The sequence below is a fragment of the Phascolarctos cinereus genome, unplaced genomic scaffold, assembly GCF_003287225.1.
Source record: "Phascolarctos cinereus isolate Bilbo 61053 unplaced genomic scaffold, phaCin_HiC Scaffold_2;HRSCAF=192, whole genome shotgun sequence".
NCBI lineage: Eukaryota > Metazoa > Chordata > Mammalia > Diprotodontia > Phascolarctidae > Phascolarctos > Phascolarctos cinereus.
The window spans coordinates 215420812-215444336 of record NW_027555625.1 but is presented as its reverse complement, the minus strand read 5'-3'; the positions used below and the strand labels follow the sequence as shown (position 1 = coordinate 215444336).

General features: G+C 43.1%; 1 protein-coding gene across 1 annotated transcript in view; it reads right to left on the bottom strand.

The window, feature by feature from the left end:
* Window positions 1–1422, bottom strand: part of GALNT14 (polypeptide N-acetylgalactosaminyltransferase 14) — a 344571-nt gene extending 343149 nt beyond the window's left edge. Inside the window, 1 exon segment of the mRNA XM_078149778.1 lies at window positions 893–1422. Within this exon segment, the coding sequence (XP_078005904.1) occupies window positions 893–1021 (129 nt within the window). The 5' untranslated portion in view covers window positions 1022–1422.
* Window positions 1423–23525: the final 22103 nt, after the last annotated feature.

Below are 23525 nucleotides of genomic sequence, written 5' to 3'. Positions count from 1 at the left end.
CAAAAGTGACTGGGAGAAAGCTGCACAGTGATTCTACAGACTGGAGGGGAGACGCGGGGAGTGGGGTGCCCTGGCTCCCGTTAGGTGAACTGAAGGGACTTGAGGCGGAAGAGCCACCTGCATTGAGATTTTCCCAACTCCCTAACAAAACAAGCCGATCTCTATTTGCAGTTGGTATTTTGTGGAGTGTAGGGCAGGCAAGCATATTCCACTTTCGAGTATAGCAGCTGCAGGGGTCCTGAAACAGATTTTAGGAAGGGAGTGACAAAGCAGAGGAGAAGGAGAGGAGAGCAGCAATCACAGTAGGGGTTGCCTCCTCCCCCTTCCTCGGCCCCCCAATTCGGTCACCTTCCAAGCACTGATTCTGAGAGCTGTTTGGCAGGATGGGAGATCATCCCAAAGCCTCCTCACCCGGGCAGTTTAACTGCCAGTGAAGACTGAGTCTGAGGTTAATAAGAGACCCAATTAGTCAAGACTTAGCCGCACCACACAGGTCTCGAGACCGGCTTCCCCCGGCTGCCCGCTCACCCCTTCTTCCCAATCCCCAGGGCCGGGTCAGGGAGCAGGTGCGGCAGTGCCCGGGAGACGCGCGACTGCTGAAGTTGTGACCACACTTTGCCTCGGCGCCCGGGTCCACGTAACACACGCATGGAAGACTGCGCGCACACACACACACACACACACACACACACACACACACACAACGTCAAAAGATTCCCTTGGGCTAGTTAAAATCCGAAAACATCTCACAGTTGCAGCCGCGTCCAGCAACTTTGATGGCCAGCTCAGTCCCCCAAAGCCCGCGAACCAAGCCCACCCCACTAGTGCCCGCTGCCCACGGCTACCGGCTCAGCAGCGCGCCCACTGCTACCCGATCTCTCCAGCTGCCTACCTTGGGGGTCTGCCCTTCGGGTCCTGGAGCCACCTCCAACTTCCTCTGGACTCCCCATAGCAGCAGCAGTGCCGCGATCCAGAGCACCCCGAAGAGAGTGAGCGCCAGCCGGCGGTTCAGCCTCCTCATGGTCCCGCCCCGCTGCCCCGCCGGAGGATGCCCCCGGGTGGCCGGGGTCCGCAGCCCGGCGGGGAGCGGCTTCGGCAGGGGGCCCCCACTCGCGGCCAGGGGGAGTCGGGGCGCGCTGTGCCGCCGCTCAGCCCGGGGCGCTCCAGGACACGCGCAGGGGACGCGAGGAGGAGACCCGGGCGGGAGGGCTGCGCGCTCCGAGCCGGGGAGCCCGGGGAGCTGTGGCTGCAGCCGCTGTAGACGTCTCTCCCGCCGCCTCTGCCCACTCAGCCGCTGGTGCTGCCGCCGCCGCTGCAGCTGCCGCCGCCGCCGCCGCCGCTGCTGCTCCCTCCGCGGGAGAGGGAAACTGACGCGAGCTGCAGAGAGGGAGCAATCGCAGCTAGTGCCTGACTCCCCAGGAGGAGGAGGAGGAGGGGGAGGGCGGAGGAGAGGGCGGGAGGGGGGAGGGACAGAGTGACCCCCGGGGAGAGGGGGACGGAAGCGGGGAGAGGGGGCGCTACCGCCGCCCGCCGGACCAGTTTTGGACTGCGCTATTTTAACTGTCATTACCTACCCCACCCCCGCCCCCGCCAGACAGGAGAGTCCTCCAGAGTTAAGCCCTATTTGTTGGGAGGGTTGGGGGTGGGGTGGGGGCGTGGAGCACCCCCTAGTGCCCACCAGCCCCTGCTGCATCCGCCCGCAGAAAAACCCGCTGGGGTCAGAAGGGAGAGAGACACTCCCGGAGGCTGCTCCGGCTCCCGGTGAGAAGCTCCCCCGGCGGTGCCGCGGGGCACTTCCAGAACGCGCCAGGGTCCCGGAGCTCTGGGGCCAACTTTGGAGGCACCTCTGAACTAAGATCCCTGTGCCTTTTCCTGGGTCCCAAGCATGAGGACGTAACCTTTTCCCTTTCTGTCCGCAGTTGCAATAAAACATTTCTGCAAAAGGTGCAGATTCGTATTTAATTAAAAAAAAAAACCTGTGTTACCGTATCACTCAAGCTTTTCCCCCACGTAATTGTTGCTTAATGTTTTAGGGTTTCTTTTTTTTTTTTTTCCAAGGCTGGGGTCTCAGGCACAGCAATCCAGCTCCACCTGCTGACTTTGCAGCGAGTTCTTAGAATGCGGCCCTGGGGCAAAGGAAAGTGTGTCCGACAGTCCAACAGCCCTACGTCGAAAAATCATTAACAGGGTTCATCTCACTTTCATTTCCACGTGGGATGTGAAAGGAGGTAAAAGATGCTCTCTCTTAATTGCCTAGTCTAATGGCCTTTTCTTAATCCTTTTCCTTCTTGACCTTTTAGCAGCTTTTGTCACTGTTAACCTCCCTCTCCTGTCTGGGATTTCCTGATATTGCTCTCACTTGGTTCTCTTAAGTGTCAGACTGCTTCTTATAATGATAATAAAAACAACAACAATAATTAACATTTATATAGTTCTTTAAGATTTGCAAAGCACTTCACATGCCTCACCTTTTTTGATCCTCACAACTGTGAGTCTTAGACACTATTATTATTATCCGCATTTAACTGCTGGTGAAACCGAGTCTGAGAGATGTTAAGGGACTTGCTCAGGGTTGAACTAAGGTCCTTTGAATCCACTATGTCACCTACTTAGTTGTCAGTTTTTGCTTCAAGGCTCTATCTGGATCGCTCTTCTCTTTTCTCTATTCTATCTCACTTGATGATCTCATTGTCTCCCATTATCCTCAATATGTAAATGATTCTCAGATCTCAGATTCTCAGATCTCTAGCTCTAATCCTTCTCCTAAGCTCCAGTCCAAAGTCACTAACTCCCTCTTGGACATTTCAATCTGGCTGTCCCAGAGGCATCTTAAAAACTCAACATGTCCAAAACGTAACTCATTATCTTTTCCCCCCAACCTACCCATCTTCTGTGCAAGGAATCACCCAGAATCACAACCTCACTATCATCCTGGACTCCTCCCTCTCATTTGCCTCATATATCCAATCCAATCGGTTGTCAAATCTTGACTTTCTGTCTTCATAACATCTCTTCTATATGTCCCCTTGCCTCCACACACAAAACCACCACTCTAATTCAGACTTCGTTATCTCCTGCCTAGACCATTTTAATAGCCTTCTAATTGGCCTCCCACTTCAAGTTGCTCCCCACTTCAATCCATCCTTCACACAACCGCCAAAATGCTTTTCCTAAAGTGTAGGTTTGATTGTGTTACCACCACCGGGACCACCACTTCCCTTCAAAAACTTCCCTTGTCTCCCAGTTACCAGCTCCGTCATGCATCAAGTCCTCTGTTGGGCATACCTAGTCCCTTCCTTCCTTTCCAGTCTTCTTTTACTTCCCTCCCCTCTACACACCTTATGGCCTAGCAATAGCATCCTATGTACTCTTTCTCATGTTTTATCCCAACTCACATTTGCTCTGGCTGTCCTCCATGCTTTGGGATGCTCTCTCTCTTCACCTCTCCCTCAGCTTCCCTGACTTCCTCAGACTAAGTTCAAAATCTGATGTGGTAGCCTATAATCTCAGCAACCAGGGAGGGTGAGGCTAGCTCATCTTGACCGCCAGAGTTCTGAGGGGCATGCACTTGGTTAGCACTAAATTCTGCATTAATAAAATAGCTCGGTGGAGTCAGGAAGACCTGAGTCCAAATCCTGCCTCAGACACGACCTGTGTGAGCCTGGGCAAGTCACTTAACTCCATTTACCTCAATTTCCTCATCTGTAAAAATGAGCTGGAAGAGGATTTGGCAAACCACTCTAGTATCTTTGCCAAGAAAACCCCAAGAGGGGTCATGAAGAGTCAGACGCAACCGGAAAATGACTAAACAAACAAACAAAAAAACCTGCATCAGTATGAAGGGAAAAGAAGAAGAAGAAGAAGAAGAAGAAGAAGAAGAAGAAGAAGAAGAAGAAGAAGAAGAAAAGAAGAAGAAGAAGAAGAAGAAGAATTCACTTGGGTCAGAAAGGAGAGCCACTCCTGGAGGCAGCTCTGGCTCCTGCCCACCCCAGAGCTCCCTAGGAGGGGCCCCAGGACACTTCCAGCTTGAGCCAGGGACCCACAAGAGTTAACTTTGACTCCAGCTGCATGCCTGAAGTGAGATCCCTTCCTTCTCCTCCATGGGGGAAGGTGGTAAGAATTGAGCAGGTCAAACCTCTTAAAATTATCAGTATCAGGCCCATGAGTAACCACTGCACTTCCAGCATGGAAAAAATGGAAAGATCCAGTCTTTAAAAAAAAAAAAAGGCAGCTCAAATGCCACCTTCAGCAGAAGGACTTTTCTGGTCCTTCTCCTCCCCTCCCCTACACTCCATCCCCCCTGCCATTTTGTTTTCAGCCCTCCAAAGTTACTTTCCATCTACTTTGTATCATATATGTGACTATTTCTATACACATTGTCTCTCCCAAGAGAAGGATGAACTCCCTGAGGTAAGAAACTGTTTTTGATTTTCTCTGTCTCCCCAAGTAATTAGCACAATGCCTGGGAAATAATATAAGTGCTTAATAAATACTTGTGGATTGGTTTGATTCTGATCTGCAAAGGGATCTGACTATCCTCTCCATTCAATTTCTGTGAAAAGCAATGGCAGAATTCCCCAATTTTAAACTAGATTATACTATTTTATGCCCCTCTCCCAAAGCTCTTAGGGCCAAACTATCCTTAAGGCATTCGGGGATGGAGGAAGCACTTTTTACCATTATTATCTCATATGATCCTCATCACAACTCTGGGAAATAGGTGCTATTATTATTATTATTTTATAGTTGAGGAAACTGAGGCAAACAGAGGCTAAGTGACTTGCCCAAGGTCGCACAGCTAGTTAAGCATTTGAGGCTACATTTGAACTTAAGTCTTCCTGGCTCCAAGTCTAGTGCTCTACCCCATGCACCACTAACTGCCTCATTTGGGGCCAAAGCTGCCAAAAGTTCACACTGGATTTGACGTGAAGGAAATGGCCTTCAAAAGGCACAGGAAAGCAGTTTCTCTTTGCCTCGGGCTCTCAGAAGACTGAGCCGAACTGTTAAACAGCCTGTGTAGGAAGCACCATGGCATAGTGGGAGGAGTCCTGGACTGAGAGCCAGGAAACCTAGGTTCCTGTTCCAGAACTGCTATTAAGTAGCTGTGAGACCTTAAGCAAGTCACTTGAAGTCTCCGGGCTTTGGGATTTTAAAGGCTCCAAATCTGTTCCAGTCGTAGCGCAAGCTGCTAGACAGGCAGGTCTAGATTAAAATCTTCCTTCTTTAGCAGCCAAAGATGGTTTTGACCCAGGAGCCCAAGAGACTGTGAGCAATACATTTATTCTAGAAGACCTGCAGTCACCCTATTCAAAGATCATAAAATCACAGACATATTTAGAAGGAATATGGCTCCTGCCCACCCCAGGAGCTTCCCAGGTGGGGCCACAGGACACTTCCAGCATGAGCCAGGGACCCACAAGGGTTAACTTTAGCTCCAGCTGCACGGAGGCATGCCTGAAGTGAGATCCCTTCCTTTCCCTCCATGGGCGAAGGTGGTAAGAACTGAGCAGGCCAAACCTCTTAAAATTATCAGTATCAGGCCCGTGAGTTACCGTTGTACAATACACACTGTACAATCCAGTCCAAACCCCGTCTTCTTTTGTTTTGCAAATGAAGATACTGAGTCCCTGAGAGGTTGTAACTTGACAAGGTCACACAGATAAAATTCATCTCTTCACTGAATCCATCAAGGGCAACCTTCGTTGCTTCTGATTTGTCTGAAAGACTATCAGAACCACTATTATGAAAAAGACAGGGGCAGCTAGGTGTCACAGTGGATAGAGCCCTAGCCCTGACGTCAGGGAGACCTGAGTTAAAATTCCACTTCAGATACTCACTAGCTGTGTGACCTTGGACAAGTCACTTTACCCTGATTGCTGCCGCCACCACCACCACCCAAAAAAAAAGAGGAAAAAAAGAAAAAGACATTCTCTTAGACTAGGGTTGTCCCATATTCATCATAGTCCAGAGGAGGGGCTGAAGCACTAAGAAAGGAGGGAGAAGTGCATGCCTGTAATATGTTTTCTAAGTGTTGTCCCAGTGCTATCCTCCATTCAGGTAGCAACATCCATCCCTCTGTACTGCCAAAGTACTTTATAGTTGCATAGACTGAACACAATACTCCTTGCGTCACCCCCACCCCTGGGATTATCTGACTGAAGTGTAGTCAAGCCCTAGAGCTGCAGAGTAACAATGTTATACAGTCAGCTGCACAATGTTTTATGATGAGGCTCCTTTGTAACAGATGGCAGACAGTTATACAACACTACCAACAAGCTTTTTCAGATGGTACAACTCACCAGACTGCATACTGAGGTGGTTGGGATGTGTCATCCTGGTTGGTTGACAGCTGGGGAAAGCAAACCACTAGGGAGTTGGAGCAGTGAGAAGACTGCAGACAAGTTGAGGGGAGCAAGGACTCTATCGTGGGGGCCTGATCCCTGGTTTGATGCACTTTGTCCTTAATCAAAACAGAGAAGATTTCTTTAGCCGACTGAAATTGCCAAAGGAAAGTAGTTACACTCATGTACAATCACCTAATCTTGCAAAATGGATTTTTATCCAGTTTTGTCAATCCAGCAGTGCCTGGTATAGTGAAAAGAACCCCTGGCTCTGAAGTCAGAGCTGAAAGAGATCTTCTCTCCTAACCCCCTCATGTTACAGATGAGGAAACTGAGGCCAAGGTAAGGGAAGTGATCTGCTCAGGGTCATATAGATAGAAACTGGCAGTGGTAGATTTTTTAACCCAGATCCCATAACACCTAAAGTCTTTCCACAGTAAAACCTCTCAGAGATTTGTTCAGTAGTTTTTTAGTCATATCCAACTCTTTTTGACCCCATTTGAGATTTTCTTGGCAAAGATACTGGAGTGCTTTGCCATTTCCTTCTCCAGCTCATTTTGCAGATGAGGAAACTGAGGCAAATAGGGTAACGTGACTTGCCCAGGGTCACCCAGCTAGTAAGTGTCTGAGTGCAGATTTGAACTCAAGAAGATGAGTCTTCCTGACTCCAGGCCTGGCACTCTATCCATTGTGCCACCTAGCCACCCTATCTGTCAGAGAAGCTAGGTTCAAATGTTGGTACTTCTGAGACTTACTTGTGTGTGCTTGGGCAAGACTTTCCAGACTTCGGGGTTTTTTTCTTTCATCTTTAAAATTAAGGGGTTGGACTAACTGGCCTGTAGGATCCTCTCCATCTCTATATCTAAGATCCTATGATCTTGCATTAGAATGGGAACGAGGTGATAGGAAGTGGAGGAGGGAGAAAGGCTTTAAAATCATAAGCCAGGTTGGTGGACAGCTTGGTTGGAACCCTGCCCCCCAGACTCCTCTCAGGGTCTAGTTAGAACATCTTGGTCAAATGCTAGCACCTTCAGCAGTCCAGATCCCATCCTTGATGGGGACAAGCTATAATTGGGTGATCAGTACCAAGTCATTTTCTTTTAATCCAGGCTAGTCTAGGGTGGAACAGTTTCTAGGGAGTGATTAAATCAGATGGAGGCTGGAGAAAATTAGTGACTGTGGGAGGACCATCCTGGCACACTCTCATACCACATCTCAGCAATGTTACCCTTTCCCTGGCTTGTAACTTTTCAAGCCTCCCATTGGCAAGCTCTGAGTGAGCTGCTCTCTCCTTGCAGCCTAAGACATTTAGGAGCACTTTGGGTATTGGAGCAGATGTGACTCATTCATGTTAGTATAAAACTATAGAATTGCGCCCATTAAAGCCAGTGAAAGCTGTGTAAAGCAACATATGGAGTGAATGTGTGCTGAGGCTGTCAGAAAGCTGGGAAGTCCGATGCATATGTCGGATGGTAAATTTTCAACAGCACACTTTTAAAAAATTTCCTTTGAGTTGTTCCCTTGTTACTCATGCTCATTTGCAGTTTCCTGCATGGTCTTCAGCTTTTGTTCCTTTCCAATCATATTTCCCCTGTGTTCTTCTTTTCTTTGACCACTGCATGTTCAGGCGGCCTGGGGTGTGTGTGTGTGTGTGTGTGTGTGTGTGTGTGTGTGTGTGTGTGTGTGTGTGTGTGTGTGTGTGTGTGTTGTCTCCTTCTATCTGTACTTATTGGGCCTGCCAGAAATAGGTGTCCTTTTTGCCAACATAATGAAATTTGATTAACTGTGACATAACAAGTCGACACTCATTCCCCTTCCTACCAGAACCCCCTGACCCCCTACGTCCAGATTTAAAAGAGAAGTTACCACTGATGGCAGCACAGATTTACAGAATAAAGGCCAGATAAAACAAATGCTGGCCAGCCAGCCACAGAAAGGACTTTCTTGAAGTCAAAGGGGTAACAATAAGCCTCAAATGTTTCATATCTTTATTACATGGCAGGTCCAACAGCAGAGTTTCAGGGCAGCTGTCATAGGCAGTCTGCTCTGACCGGATGCCAAAGTTTTAAATAATATGTTAGCATAGCACCTGGAGACACTGTAATACAGTGGAAAGACTGGTCCTCTTTGGAGTAAGAGGGCCTGGAATCAAATATTACCTCTGATGCTTTATCACTTGTGTGAACTTAGACAAGTCACTTAACCTTCTTTGGACTCAGTTTCCTCTTGTGTAAAATAAGGGGGCTACACTAAATGGCCTCTGAGATCTGGTTCGTTTTTGATTCTATGGATCTTTTTCTGCTTTGATTCTCACTTTTCCTTAGTACTTATTATGTAGTGTCAAACCCAGATCTGTCCCAGTTCTCCTACTGTATCCTTTTTAAAGATAGAGTTTTGACTTTATCTTTAGGGGGAAGGAAGGTTAAGGCATTTTCATAAATAACATTAAAATTTCCCCTACTCACATGCAGCTTGGTGGCACAGTGAATAGAGCGCTGGTTCTGGAGTCAGGAAGACTTGGGTTCAAATGTGGCCTTAGACCCTAAACTATTGGAGTGGCCCTGAGTAAGTCACTTAACTCCGTTTACCTCAGTTTCCTTATCTGCAAAATGAGCTGGAGAAGGAGATGGCAAACCACTCCAGTATCTTTGCCAAGAAAACCCCAAAAGAGGTCATGAAGAGACAGATACGATTGAAAAACAACTAAACAAACCCACATGCAGCCCAGGTGATGACGCTGTTGTCAAAGGAATAAAGTATTTTCTGCTTGCACAGCTTAATTTCTTATCCTAGATGAGTTAGGGAAGGGTGATTTCCAAGGTTAGATTTATGAAGGTGGCGAAGTTATAATCTAGGTGTCAAGTATGACACAGTGGAAAAGTACTTGTTCTAGAGTCGAAGGGCCTGGATTCAAATTCTTCCTTTAAACTTTACTGCCTGTGTGACCTTGGGCATATTTAGCCTCTCTTTAGAAAGCTTAGCTTTCTCATCTGAAAAATGAGGAAGATTGACCAGATGACCTGGGAAACCCCTTCAGCTCTAGATATGTAATCCTATAATTCTCCAGCTGTCAACATTCTCCCTAGAATGTGGAATCTGGAACTGGACCCTTGCATTCACCTCAATTCATTGAGTATTTCTTGGGAAGCTGCTATGTGCCTGATGATAAATATAAATAAAACACCATCTGTGCTTCTAAGAGATTCTAATGTTATTGAGGAGATAATATGTATAGATAGCAGTGTGGTACAGTGGGGAAAGGAATGGATTTGGAGTCAGTGCACCTGAGTTTAAATTCTGTCTCTTACTGCCTGAGGGATTCAGAGCAAGCCACTTTGGCTGGTCTAGGCCACATTTTCCTCAAGGGTAATGTGGTGGGATTGTCTTACATGGTCTTCATATGTCTGCCCTTCAAATATGATTCCTCTAAATTCTAAACTTTTTCTCTTGTCATTCAAGGCCCCTCACAATATTGCTCCAACCTACCTTTCCAAAATTATCTCCTACTACTGCCCTTCATGACAGCTAGGTGGTGCAGTGGATAGAGCACTGGGCTTGGAGTCAGGAAGACTCATCTCCCTGAGTTCAAATCCAGCCTCAGACCCTTACTACCTGTGTGACCTTGGGCAAGTTACTTAATCCTCTTTGCCTCAACTCTCATCCTTAAAATGAGCTGCAGAAGAAAATGGCAAACTGCTCCAGTATCTTTGCCAGGAAAACCCCAAAATGGGGTCATGAAGAGCTGGACAACTACTGAAACAACTGAACAACTGCCCTTCATGTATCCCAAGTTTCAGTTCAGTTTGATTTCTTGCTGCTTCCTAAACGTGCCTTATAGATTTCTGCCTCTGTCTCCATACTTTGCTCACGGTGATCTCACCACTTGGAATTCCTTCCTTCCTTTAACCAACACTTCTATCCCACTGGTCTAACTCTTTTACCATCCAGCTCACATGGATCCTGGGGTCCAGATAGAGACTTGGAAAGGACCTCAGAAGCCCTCTAGTTCAACCCCTTCCTTTTCCAGATGAACTAACCAAGTTTGAGAGTCAAAGGGACATACCTGAGATCACAGAGATCACAGCCTGCCTTCAGCAGTAGGATTTGAACTCTGTTATCACTGGTCTTTCCACTATAGCACACTGCCTTCTCTGTCAAGTCTTTCCTGATGCTTCTCAACCATAAGTAATTTTTAACTTCTCTAAAATAAGACAGGCTTTGGCACTTGTCATTGTAATTTCACTCTACCTTATATCAGATATATCCATCCCTATCCTATCACCCCTTGTAGATTGTAAGCACCATGAGGGCTGCAGAGATGCCTTAATCTTCTTTGTATTTCCTAGCAACCAGCATGGGCGCCTTGCATCTAACATGAACTCAATATTTGTTGATTGAACAAGCAATGTAGTGATCTAATTTTCAAATATATAGATCAATCTTTCATTCCTTTTCTGTTGGTAGCACAGTAGCTACAGGAGTGGACCTTGGCTCAGGAAGACCTGAGTTCGAATCCAACCTTAGATGCTTACTGTTTATTTGACCCTAGGCAAGTCACTGAACCTTGCCTCAGTTTCCTCAAATGTAAAATGAGAAAAACAATAGCACCTACATCCCAGGGTTGCCATAGGGATCAAATGAAATATTTGTAAAGCGCTTAGCACAATGCCTGGCACATTGTTGTTACTGTTCAGTTGTGTCCAATTCTGTATGCTCCCATGGACCGTATCACTCCAGAACTGTCCACAGGATTACCTTGGCAAAGATACTGGAGTGGTTGGCCATTTCCTTCTCCAGTGGATTAAGGCAAACAGAGGTTAAGTCACTTGCCCAGGGTCATATAGTTAGTAAGTATCTGAGGCCACATTTGAACTCGGATCTTCCTGACTCCAGGCGCAGTGCTATATCCACAGAGTCACTTAATGGCCTCCAACCTGGAACATAGTGGATGCTTGATAAATGCTTATTTTCTTCCCTTCTCCTCCCTCCCTCGAGGAGCATGTTTTGGGGGGAGGGGGAGGTCCAGACTTCAGATTTCATAGGTATAGAGAACTCCCTATATGGAATCTATCCCCACCCAATGCCAAAGGACAGTTCACCTCTAATGGAGTCTTAGAGGGCTGTGTAGAGATCTGAGAAATTAAGTGTCCTGCCCTGGGTCACACATGTTGCATATGCCAGAGGCAGGCTTGAATCCAGATCTTCCTTCCTATCCGTTGAGCTACTTACTGTACATCTCTGAACATCATTATGATAGGTAAATAAGATGCCTGAATATGAAATGGTCAGATTACAAAAGAAAAGTCAGTCTGGTCACCAACCTTTTGCCTCTCATGTTTTTCTTTTCTTTTCTTTTCTTTTCCAAAGTACTAGGCAAATATTAATTAAATAGATTATTTGAAAAGTATTTGTAGCATTTGAACTGAACTGTGCTGAATCACTGGGTGATATAAATGTTATTCCCCTGTGGACAGAAGCTATTTTATTTTTATACACAAAATCCTTTTCCTTTTAAGGTTTTCCCACACACTCAGACATTTACTTTGGTCATCTCCTACTATTGCTCCTTCTGTGTCACCCTTTTCTGGAAACGAGTAAAAGTAGCATCCCTCTTGTACTCGTAAGAGCCAAATCCCATTCTCTGGCCTGTTCTGAAGAAGATGGTTTTTAACAGTAATGAGAAGAAGCCTGATGAACAGTCCAAGCACAAATCCCCAAGGAGAAATAATGCATCTCTTTGAGGAAAAAAATAGCTTATACTTATGAGTTGGGAGCCTTTCAATTTATAAAGGTTTCCTATTTCTTTCCAATGTCAGTGTAACTCCATTCCAGGAGGTTTAGCCCTCTCATTTTATAGGCAAGACCTGCAGAGCCTGGTGTGAGATTAAGATTCAGAAGTGATGAGTGACAGCCTTCAGTTTCCTTTCCCCACACAACTACACAAGATCTTTCAAAGCCCAGGGGCTAATAGGGCTAAAATCATTACCCAGGGAAATGGAAAAGTTCCTGTGGGTGATTTTTTTCCCCTCTTCATTGCTTTCAGGCCTGAATTCCAAATTGATTTCTGTAATAACTATTAAAGATCTTTTTAATTAAACCAGGCATCCTCCTCCTTGGCAAACTTTTCTTGATGGCATCTCTGGTTAATTAAAGGTTTAAGCTGCAAAAAAAGCGTTATACTTAGAACAAGGGGAGTAGCTTAACACAAGCCAGGGAAGGGCCCTGCTGTTTTCTACTGCAGAAATAAAAGAGTGCTCCTTCAAAACAGGTGTCACCTTCTTTAGAGGCATGAGAAGCCCCATTAAAAGTTAATTTAAGATGGTTATTGCCTATTTTAATTTTTCTATTTCCCAGGGGTTCGTTTTTGCTTTAATTCTAACCAGTTCCATTTTTCCCCATACAAAATTATGCATTAAAAGTGACATTGTCAACACTTTTATTTTTCCTTCCTAAATTCTGAAGGTGGTTGATACATTTTGTAAGCAGAAGATCTGTGAGCAAAGGCCCCATAGCATGTCATTGAATCATGGAATTTTAGAGCTGGAAGGGATCTTAAAGGTCATCTAATCAAATTCCCTTATTTTTTAGAATGAGGAACTGAAGCCTAGAAAGGTTAAGCCACTGGCTTGAGCTCAAAAGAGTAGCAAATGACAGTTGTCATTTGAACCCAGATTCTCTGACTCTAAATCTAGAACTTTCTAATTTACTATGCTGATCAAATCAATGGGCTACCTTTTAAGTAGAGTATAGCCACTGCATTATCTATCTATGTATCTGTATCTATGTATGTATATGTGTATGTATATAGGTGTGCATACATGTATTATATATGTATGTATATATCATGTCTGTCCATCCATCTGTCTATCTACCTAATCCAAACCTATGCTTTCATTGATGAGTCTTGATAAAGCTGATGAAGTTTTTCAACTACTACTGTGCATGGATGACATTCTCCTGATTACATTAAGCTCTGAAACACTATAGGGCTACCATGATGAAATACATGTCAATGGAAATAAAACCAGTCTAGCAATTCATTCAGGAAAATTCAAGTAGATGAAGAATTCAGATCACAACGTACAGTCAGATGGACATCCTATTGAATTAATTAATCTTGGACAAGCACTTAAGATTGACAACAAACTGGATGCTACCTAGAAGAGAGCAGTCTGGAGCACATTTAGGAAACTACGTTACTCCCTTCCAACTCCCCTTACCAACGAAGATTTGAAACTGTTCTACAACTTACAGTCTTAGAGAGCTGCCCAGCACACTGAGAAGCTAGTGAGTTGCCCAGGGTTGCCAAGCTCGTATGTGTCAAAAGCAGTAATCGAACCCATCCAGTTCATTCTGATCTTGAGGTTGGCTCTTTATCCTCTGCACCAGGTTGTTGCTTCTTTGCTCTATTCTGCTTACCTTTCCCTCTACCTCCTCTCCTGTTCTCTCCTCTCCTCTACTCTCTTGTACTCTTTGTGTACCATGTTCTGTATTTGTACATTGTTTTACAGTGTACCCAGCCACCATCCACATTACCACCATTCTCATCTGGTTCCTTTTGTAACAAGTTACATCTTTTAGAACATGGCAAGTCCTTTGGGGCTTGAAGTCTATGACAATAGCACAGATTGTATGTACACTTTTAGGCATCAAACCAATAGCCTTGGCCTTGCTGGAACTATAGTCTAATCAATATATTCAAGTCCATTTGTGGTTATTTGTTGTTATTACTTGTTTGACCAAAAGGCCAAAGGATAGTCCAAAAGTTTTTGAACATACTTGGATGAGAGACTATGATGAATAGCTCTCCTCCAACTGTATCCTGCAAAAATCACCAGAATCAATGGAGAAAATGACTCTGCTTCTGTTTATGAGACATCGATAAAGTGATAATATCATTTTAAATTGTTAAATACTATAAGTACTTATAGATCACTTTATTTTGATTAATTTTCCATTTATCAGAATCAACAACTTGCTGAGGTAGGTCTCCTGGAGCTATTGAAATTGAATTTTGTGTCTTCTCATCTTTATCCTCCTTAACTTTCTCACAATCAATGTTACCAAAAGTAGAATGGGTGGGTCTTGAAGCAAAGACTAGACAATCACTTGTTGGATATGCTGCATTGGGGATCTTTTTCAATAATAGGTTGGACGACATGACCACTGGGTTCCCTTCCAGCTCTAAAGTTCCCTGATTCTATAAGTTCTAATTTCCCTGTAGATTTTTACCTTTGCCCCAACTTGTCAGTCTGACTGACCATATATGGTGGATTCAGATATTACACATGGCATTCACCTTGAAGTCACTGAGTCTTAGTGGTTTAGAGGATCTTGTAAGTTCTTTACAGACTTTCTCTACTTTATGCTCCACAATAGATGACATGTATACTGCAAATATCTTCATGATATTCTGTCTGTTTATGCTTATCATATACACTGCAAGGAAAGATGACCAAGTAACCTGTGAAATATTTTGTTGTTGTTGTTGTTGTTCCCTTTGGGTGATCCAAAAAAAACTGACTTTGCTAACTTCTTTATTCATCTCTCCTGGGAGAAACTGTGAACTACCTTTTCATTTAGTTTCTACTTCTTTATGTATTCTCATTGCATTTACAATGAGAAAAGTCAATACGGATATGGCTTATTTCCTCCAATAGTGTATCAAATTTGAATGGACAAAGATTTCATATGAAGAGTTCAGACAGTTCAATTAAATTTTGTAGATGATCCAAAATCTTCCTTTTTAACCAATATGATACCATTGGCTCTATGAAGTATCAGAGAAGGAAAAAGGAGGGGAGGAAGAACTGGGAATAAAGGACACTTGGTATTTTAATCTAGGGACAGCTAAATGGCACAGGTGATAGAGTGCCAGACCTGGAGACAGGAAGACCTGAGTTCAAATGCAGACTCAAATAATAGCACCTGCCTCTCAGGACTGTTGTAAAGATCAAATGAGGTAATAATTGTACACAGCTTAGCACAGTGCCTGGAAGTGCTATATAAATGTTAGCTATTATTATTATTATCTGTTTCATGGGTTACCGTGGCCAAAGAATTAGTCACCTGATAGCCAAATTTCTGATAATCTCCTCTGACCTTAACTAGGCTGTTCCTTAGACAGTAGACACGATCTGACTGATTATTGTAATTTCTTAAAGAATTTTAACTGTTATAAAATGTTTGCCATTAGATCCCAAAACTGCATCAGCCAGCAAACATTCAGTCCCTTGACAAAGAAGAGAGACACAAAAACATCAATTTAGAATACAAGATCATTCACAAAAATATTGAGGAATTTGGTAAAAGAATTACAAGCAATATCCTCTCCTGAAATAGTAGGCAAGAGGGGAGGGGAAAACTAGCTTATGGAAAGCTTGGCACAAGATTAAAATAAGATATATCATCTCCAAAGCATGTATAGATGAAACTGGAAGGTGGAAAATAAGTAGACATGAAATAGAACAGATGTTCTTTTTCAGAATTTCTACTGTGATCTAATATTATTATCAATGATAGAGATACTACCAATTTGGGTTCTACAAACTCAGTACTAGTGCTATATTAAGAGGATGAAATGGAACTTGAGAAGATGAAGTTAGAAAGAATATCTAAATCTAACCAAATACATATTTTAAAAAAACAGATACTAAAGCCAATATAATTTTGAAGACATTCAGGGACTGATTTTCATGATCTCTCGAACAGGGAGAAATTGAAAGAAAAAACAAAGGATGAAAAGATCATTTGTTTTGATGAGGAGGATGATGATTTGGGCTATTTTTGCTAAAAGAGATAGCTAAAAGACATCTGCAACTATTAACACATGTTTCTAATCTCTACATAACCATTCTAAAGATAATTTATTCATCTATCAACAGTACTATAAGAGAATCTTCAGGCTTTTGCAGGCAATTTTCTACAGCCAAACACATCTTCCCAATTACATAACTGACTAAAAGGTAGCAAGAATACAAAACCCTACCATATTGATGAAATAAAAAATATTTCATTTGGTAGAATTAAAGACAGTCAAAGATTCTATTCCAAAAACCTTTCTCCCATTCATATGCCAAGATCATTGAAAATTTCTTGATGGGCATAACCACAGAGATAATTTTGTCCAACAATCCTCTAAGTACCAATATAAAGCAAGGTATTAAACAGAAAAACACATACTTACAAAAGATATGTGTTTGCTAATGTCATCTAAAGCGAAGAGGGATCCTCTGTAGTTGATGAAGTCTTTCAGATCCTACTGTTTAGAGATGATATTCCACTGATTATATTGAGCTTTGAAACATTATAGGGTTTACTTAATGAAATCTATGTCAATGTAATTGAAATCAACCTAGCAATTCATTCAGGAAAACCCAAGTGGATAGAGAATACGGATCAAAATATGCAGTTAAATGGACAACTGGTTGAATTAGTTCATCTTGCACAAGCATTTCAGATTGACAACAAGCTAGGTGGTACCTAGAAGAGAACAGACTGAAGCATATTTAGAAAACTGTACCACTTTACCCATGATCCCAAGCTTCTGAATGCCCCTCCAAACCCTCATTTTAGAACCAGTATTCTCCTGGCCACTGCCCCGTGGCTGTGAATCACAGAACAACACAGTCTCAGAAAAAGCATAACTGAAGGTGACTCAAAGGGCAATGGAAAGTTGCATGGTGAATGAGAGTCAGCTGGAGAGTATGACTAATGATGACTTACTCATGACAAGTGATGCTGAAGACATCATCGAGGTTATCTATAACTTGAAAAAGACACAGGTGGGTTAAGTAGTGAAGATGAAGGATAAGGAGATTCACAATTTACTGAAAGAACCAGAGGAAAGCCACTAGCACATTCTATAGGTCCTCTCTGAAAGATTTTTGGGAAAACATGGGATACATAACACAGAATGAAAGGCAAGGATGAGTTTGCTATTTGCGCTGCTCTATGGAACACTACATTGATATAATCATGGATCTAATGGAATATTGAAGCACTTTAAGTAAATTATTCATTCATTTCAGAAATTATAGTGTATTATATTTTCTTAAAATATATATCAACCCTAAAGGAACAATCTGAAGAATTACATGGATCTCCCTAACCAACTTGCAGTGGTCCCTAGACCATATCGTTAAATTGTAGATTGATTTCATCTCTATGTTTCTATTATCTTTTCACAGTCACTTAAGTAATGGAAGTGAGGTATAGTAGAAAGAGCTTCTTCTGACTTCAAGTTAAAAGACCTGGATGTGAGTTTCAATTCTGTTGTTTACTAGCTATGTGATCTTAAATGAGACACTTCACCTCTCTGGGCCTACGTTTCCTTTTCTGTAAAACACTGATGATAAAACTTGCACAAGTTGCTACCTTGTGGGGTTATTGAGATAATCAAATGAAGTTTTAGTATAAAAGTACTTTGTAAACCTTAAAGAGCTATAAAAATTAGGGGTGCTATTATTATTAAAAGATACAAAGCACTTTGCAATCATAAAGCATTATGGGAAAAAAACTTTTTTTTTTTGGATTGGACTTGTAATGTCATGAGTATAGGGAGTTCCTGGTGATTTCTTCTGCCAATGAAGATCAGCATCTTCTCTGCAAATTATAGTCAGAGAGAGTTACCTAGGGACACTGGGTATCAGGAAGATCTGGGTTCAATTCCTGCTTTTGACACATACTAGCTGGGGAAACCTGACAGGTGATTTCTGTTGCCAGACCATACTGGCTCTCAATAGCCTAATTGTTAAATTTTCAGTAAGATCATTTACATCTTGGAAAAGAGGCAAACACTACAAATCAGGGCTTGATTCATTGTTTTGTTCATTGTGCGGACTTTAAATGATGGAGAAAATGTTAATAATGCAGATTAAACTTAAAAGTGTGTCAGAGAACTGGTTGTTTAACATTTACCAGCACACCCTTGGGCAAGTCATAACCTCTCAGTGCTCTGGATATATTTCTCTCTGGAAATCTGGACTATTACTATTTAAGGAAATTTGCTACAATCATTCCTTATACATGCAACTTACCCTGTATTTGTGAGCCTATCCCTTTATGCTTCTTTTATCAGTGCTGTAAGTCATATAAAGGAATTGTGACAGAGATGTTACAGTAAAGTGACATGTCCACGACCACCCGGCTGGTCCACAGTGAGGCCAGGATTAGAATGCGTAATACCTGACTCCAAGTCTTCCAATGATGTTTCTACTATGCTCTATGTCATTTTCATTTAGGCCAACTGCAAGTTTAATCAGAAACTTCTTGTATAGAATGGGAAGGGATTAATGAAAGCCCATTTGATGACCTTCTTGGTGAAATGAGAGAGGATTTGATGAAAATGTTCCATTATGCTGTTCTACCTGACCAGGTCAAAGATGACCAGTTCTCTATCCCACCTTGCAGCAGGAAAAGGAATGTAAACTGCTAGGGAAAAACTCCTGCCATTAGAACCTGCCTGTGGTATGGTGACGTGGACCTTCCAATTGGGAAAGCAGCCAAGGCAAGCCTTCCTCACGCTTCTCAGCTGCTGAAGCAGCCAATAGGCTGATTCTAATTTCTCTGCTGCCCCCTTTTGCTTCTCTAGACCAGTTTTTAGGTTATAACGGTGGAGATGATGGGCCTTTAGGGATGTTTTAAAGCTGACACCCGCCCATCTTTCATTTATATCTAAAGCCAGAAGTGATCTCAGAGGCCATCTAATTCTGCCCCTCATTTTACATGCAAGGAAACTAAGGCCCAGGGAGGTAAAATTACTTCCTCCAGACTACCTAGGTAATAAGCATAAGGATTATCAGTAGGAGAGCTTGCCCAAGAAAGAATCATCAGGATCTAAATAAGACACATAGGTTTGATTTAGAGACACATTCCAATTTCCCAGCTGCCCTACCTTTATCATCTTTTTGTGTTTTAAAACCTTAGCTGCTGTGTTTTCTGAATGTAATAGTCCTATTGTCAAGGCTTGGTCTAAGTGGGCCTAAGTTGCTAAAGTTAGTATGCTAACATGAGACCAGGATTGGAAGGAGGGGATTCCTCCCTGCAATGGGATTTTAAAGGTCTCTTAAGAGGGAGGAGAAAGGACATAGAATAAAGGAAGGGAGTGGCCTCATGGTTCCCCCAGCACATAAGATAACATTACAATCATGCTACCTTCTCCAAACATGAGCAAGCCTCCAAGACAGATTCAAGTTGTTGTTGTCGTCTGACTCTTTGTGACCCCTTTACTTGGCAAAAATACTGGAGTGGTTTTCCATTTCCTGTTTTACATTTCATTTTACAGGTGAGGAAACTGAGGCAAACAGGGGTAAATGACTTGCCCAGCTAATAAGCGTCTCAGGCCAGATTTGAACTCAGAAAGAGGAGTTTTCCTGACTCCAGGGCTGGCACTCTATCCAGTATACCACCTAGCTGCCGAGGTGAGGGCTGAAGGGACAAGTGGTAAAGTACATTTTTTACTGCAGGTGTTCATTCAGGTGGTTGGTGCACCAAGGAAGTGAAGGTCCTTAGCCCCTTCTCCTGCCTTACTTCAGATGAGCTGACTGGCATTTGTCTCTAAGTGTGCCTTTTTATTCTGTTAAAGACTGCATCTGACTGATCTAATTGACGGGTCCTATGCATTTCCTTGGATCCCTTTGTTAGCAGCATGAAGGGATTAAACAGCCCTGGGAGCCACAAATGAATCATGATCTTCCCTGCTACAGAGCTGGGGTCCCAAACCCTAGCCCATTGTTAGAGTTACTGCTCTCCTGACTTGAGGCCAGCAGCACAAGCGATTCATATGTTTCATAACTCTATTTGCAAGTGCAGAATTACCACAAACTTGGGGCCTGTTAAATCTGCCTCATTAGACCATGAGCCTAATGCAGCATTTTCACCAGCTTGCCCTACAACCTGTCCAGAAGGGCAGAAACAGAGTCTGACAAGTGATGACCTTGACTATTTAAAACCCTTCAGTCTAAGGGATTTTGAGTAAGCTATCTATCCCTGAACTCTATTACCCACAGCTAACTGGTTAACAGCTGATGGCTGTCAGTCATAAACGTCTCATTCTCTGATCGGTGCCAGAGAGAGCCATCCCCAGGGTACAGCAAATCAGGTGACTGCCCAAGGCTCCAAATTTTCTAAGGCTCCTGCCAGGGACCAGATGGCTGGAGTTGCAGTAAGGCAATGGGCAGGGAAATTGTCAGTAGATTCTCTCTCTCTCTCTCTCTCTCTCTCTCTCTCTCTCTCTCTCTCTCTCTCTCTCTCTCTCTCTCTCTCTATCTATCTCACACACACACACACACACACACACACACACACACACACCCCTAATATTCTTATGTAAATCATGAAGGGAGAAAGGTGAAGACTGTGCTTAGCAGATTGAGGACAATGTCCTCTTTTCCCTTCTAGACATAACCCTTGGACCGTGTGCTGCCTTTTTATAACTTATTTTCCCCTTCAAAGCTAACCTTGATGTTCATTACAACTGGATTTCACCTGTTCAGAGTTTCTTAGTAACAGTAGTGGTGTTCATAGCAAGTTTCATCATCAAAGGTCCTTTTCAGTCATTAGAAATCAGTCATTCATCATCACCAGCTAATTAACACCATTGTACAAAGGAACAGAGTGACCCTGATCACAAGACCTCACCAGCATTAGCAGAGACCAGAGACAAAATCCAGAGTTCTCTTCCTCTACCTTAGGGGTCTAGCAACCAGAACTTCATAAGATATTCTAGTAAAGGTGGGTGTCCTGCATGTTGACCTGGCATTTTAAAGCCCGTCACAATCTGGCTCCAGACTACCTTTTGGGGTTTATCTCACATTATTCCCATTCTATTCTTGCCAAACTAGCCAGTTTTACTGTTCCTCAAAGTTATCTCCCACCTCCTTGCCTTTGTGTGCACTGTCCCCCATTCCTGGAATGCACTCTTGCCACATTTCCACCCTTTAGAATCCTTAGCTTGATTCCAGGTTCAGCTCACATACCACCTCCAATAGGAGGCCTTTCCTGATCCCTATGGTTATTAGTTCCCTTCCCTTCCTCAAATTATCAGGCAAATTACATGTTGTATCTTCAACTTCTTCTTAGAATGTAAGCTCCTTCAGGGCAGGGACTGTTATTCATTTTGACATTTTGCTCTCCATGCCTAGCACTGTGCCTTGAATATAAACAGTCCTTTTAAAAGGATTGTGGAATTGTATTGAATTAGATTAGCCTGCACTGATGAGCACTCATGAGCAGTTGAGTGTGTGTCTTGAGGGTCTATGCTTTAAAGAATTACACATTTGTTCTTCCAAGAGTCTTCAGGTAGACTAAGTTGTAAAAGTTGCCTGCTTCCTCCTACTTCCCCCAACAAATACACACACTTTTACCAGAATGCTATGTGCAATTCAGACGGCCTTGCGGCACACACGCAAAAAAATAATTATAGAGCTGAAAAACAGCCAATTGGAAACTGAGTCAGTTATTAATAATCAAATCTACTTTACTGTATAGCATGAAGAATTGCAGTATAAGTTAGATATAAAGGACCAATACTCATCTTGGTCACTAAATCCAACTTGATATATGTTTGCTTTGTCCAGGTAGGAAATTCCCTATTCAAGGTGCTGAAGTTCTTCTTGGACACTCATTCTGGTATGGATAGTTAGTGTTTCCTAGCTCTGTAGTCGAGGACCTGAATTCAAATCTTTTTTCTGGCACTTACTGTCTATGTCATCTTGATTAAGTTATGTTGCTTTTCTGGGCCTTATTTTCTTCTTTTGTGAAATGAGAGCGTTGGACCAGATGACCTCTGATGTTTGGGAGAGGAGGGGACTCGAAGGCTAAATGCTATCATGCTATAATCTTTTTTTATGATGTATTCTTTTCTTTTATTTCTTTTTTTTTCTGTGAACTTAATCATCAGTAAGCAGCTATAATCTTTTGATATGGATAGCAAGATACTTCCTAGAGGGTATCAATAAATTCCACCTTGATGAACTTCAAGTTCATGGCTACTTATGACATCAGATATCACTTTATTTCTGGCGAAGTTAATATCTGAACAACTAACTGTCTTAGAACTAGCCTCTGGGAAAAAGGGAGGGCTGCAGGATACAGGAAGGGAGCCGTTGGAAAGAAATGCAGAGAAATATAGCATCCTTGGGTCCTGAGGGTGGGGATGGGGGATACCCATGAATGGTGTAATGGGAACACCATGGTCCCAGAGATAGTAGAAGTGGAGAAGTAGAGCCAAAGTGAAAAAGTCTCGATCAGTGCATAGTTACTGTACCAAGGGAAGGAGCTTCTGGAACTAAAAGAGGGAATTACCAGACCAAGCAAAGTAGTCCCTTGACCACAATGAATTCCTGCAACAAGCTGGTGCCAGAGCCAAGGAGTAGTGAGGAAGAGAGCCTTACTATTGAGGAGTCAACATGCACCTGGCCCTTCACAGGTACTATGAGTTGTATGGACTGTTCATGTCCAGCACAGGAGGATCAGCTCTTAATCATTTCTCCTTTATGGGAGACAAACCATCATGATCTGGAGAAATGCATAGATCCCTGGGCAGATGCGGCTCACCAATGGGAAAGGAGTCAACCCTCAGACAAACGTCATTATTATTTTTTCTCCAGGGAAGGGGAGAGAAGGGTGGCCTTCAGCCCTTGAATAATAGTATAAGTCAGGCATCCAGGTGGCTCAATGGCTAGAGTACTGGAGTCATGAAGACCTGAGACCAAATCATCCCTTATTCATTTGTTAGCTGTATGATTAACTTCCTCTACCTCAGTGTCCTCATCAGTACAACAGAGGTGATAGCACCTACCTCCCAAGATTGTTGTAAGGATGTCACAATATAATGTGCAAAGTGCTTTGCAGACCTTGAAGTGCTATGCAAAGATTGTTTTTTTGTTATTAAGCCTGGATGACTGTATACGTTCTTAGAGAGGGGAAGATATAGAAAAGGGAAGAAAAGAAATATGGTGTGTCTATAAGTGTGAGTCTCACATTTCCTAACAAGCAAGAAAAAGCCTTCTCTATATGTATGTTTTGTTGAATCCAGTTATTTCACTGGAGGTGGGGTCCTGCTCTCTTTTAATGTAGATGTATACATGAATTCAATTATGATGTTCCCAGGAGAAAACGATTGATAGAGGACATATGCCCATGGTAGCAGAGCATGGAGATGGCCAGTGAGCAGCAGTGTGG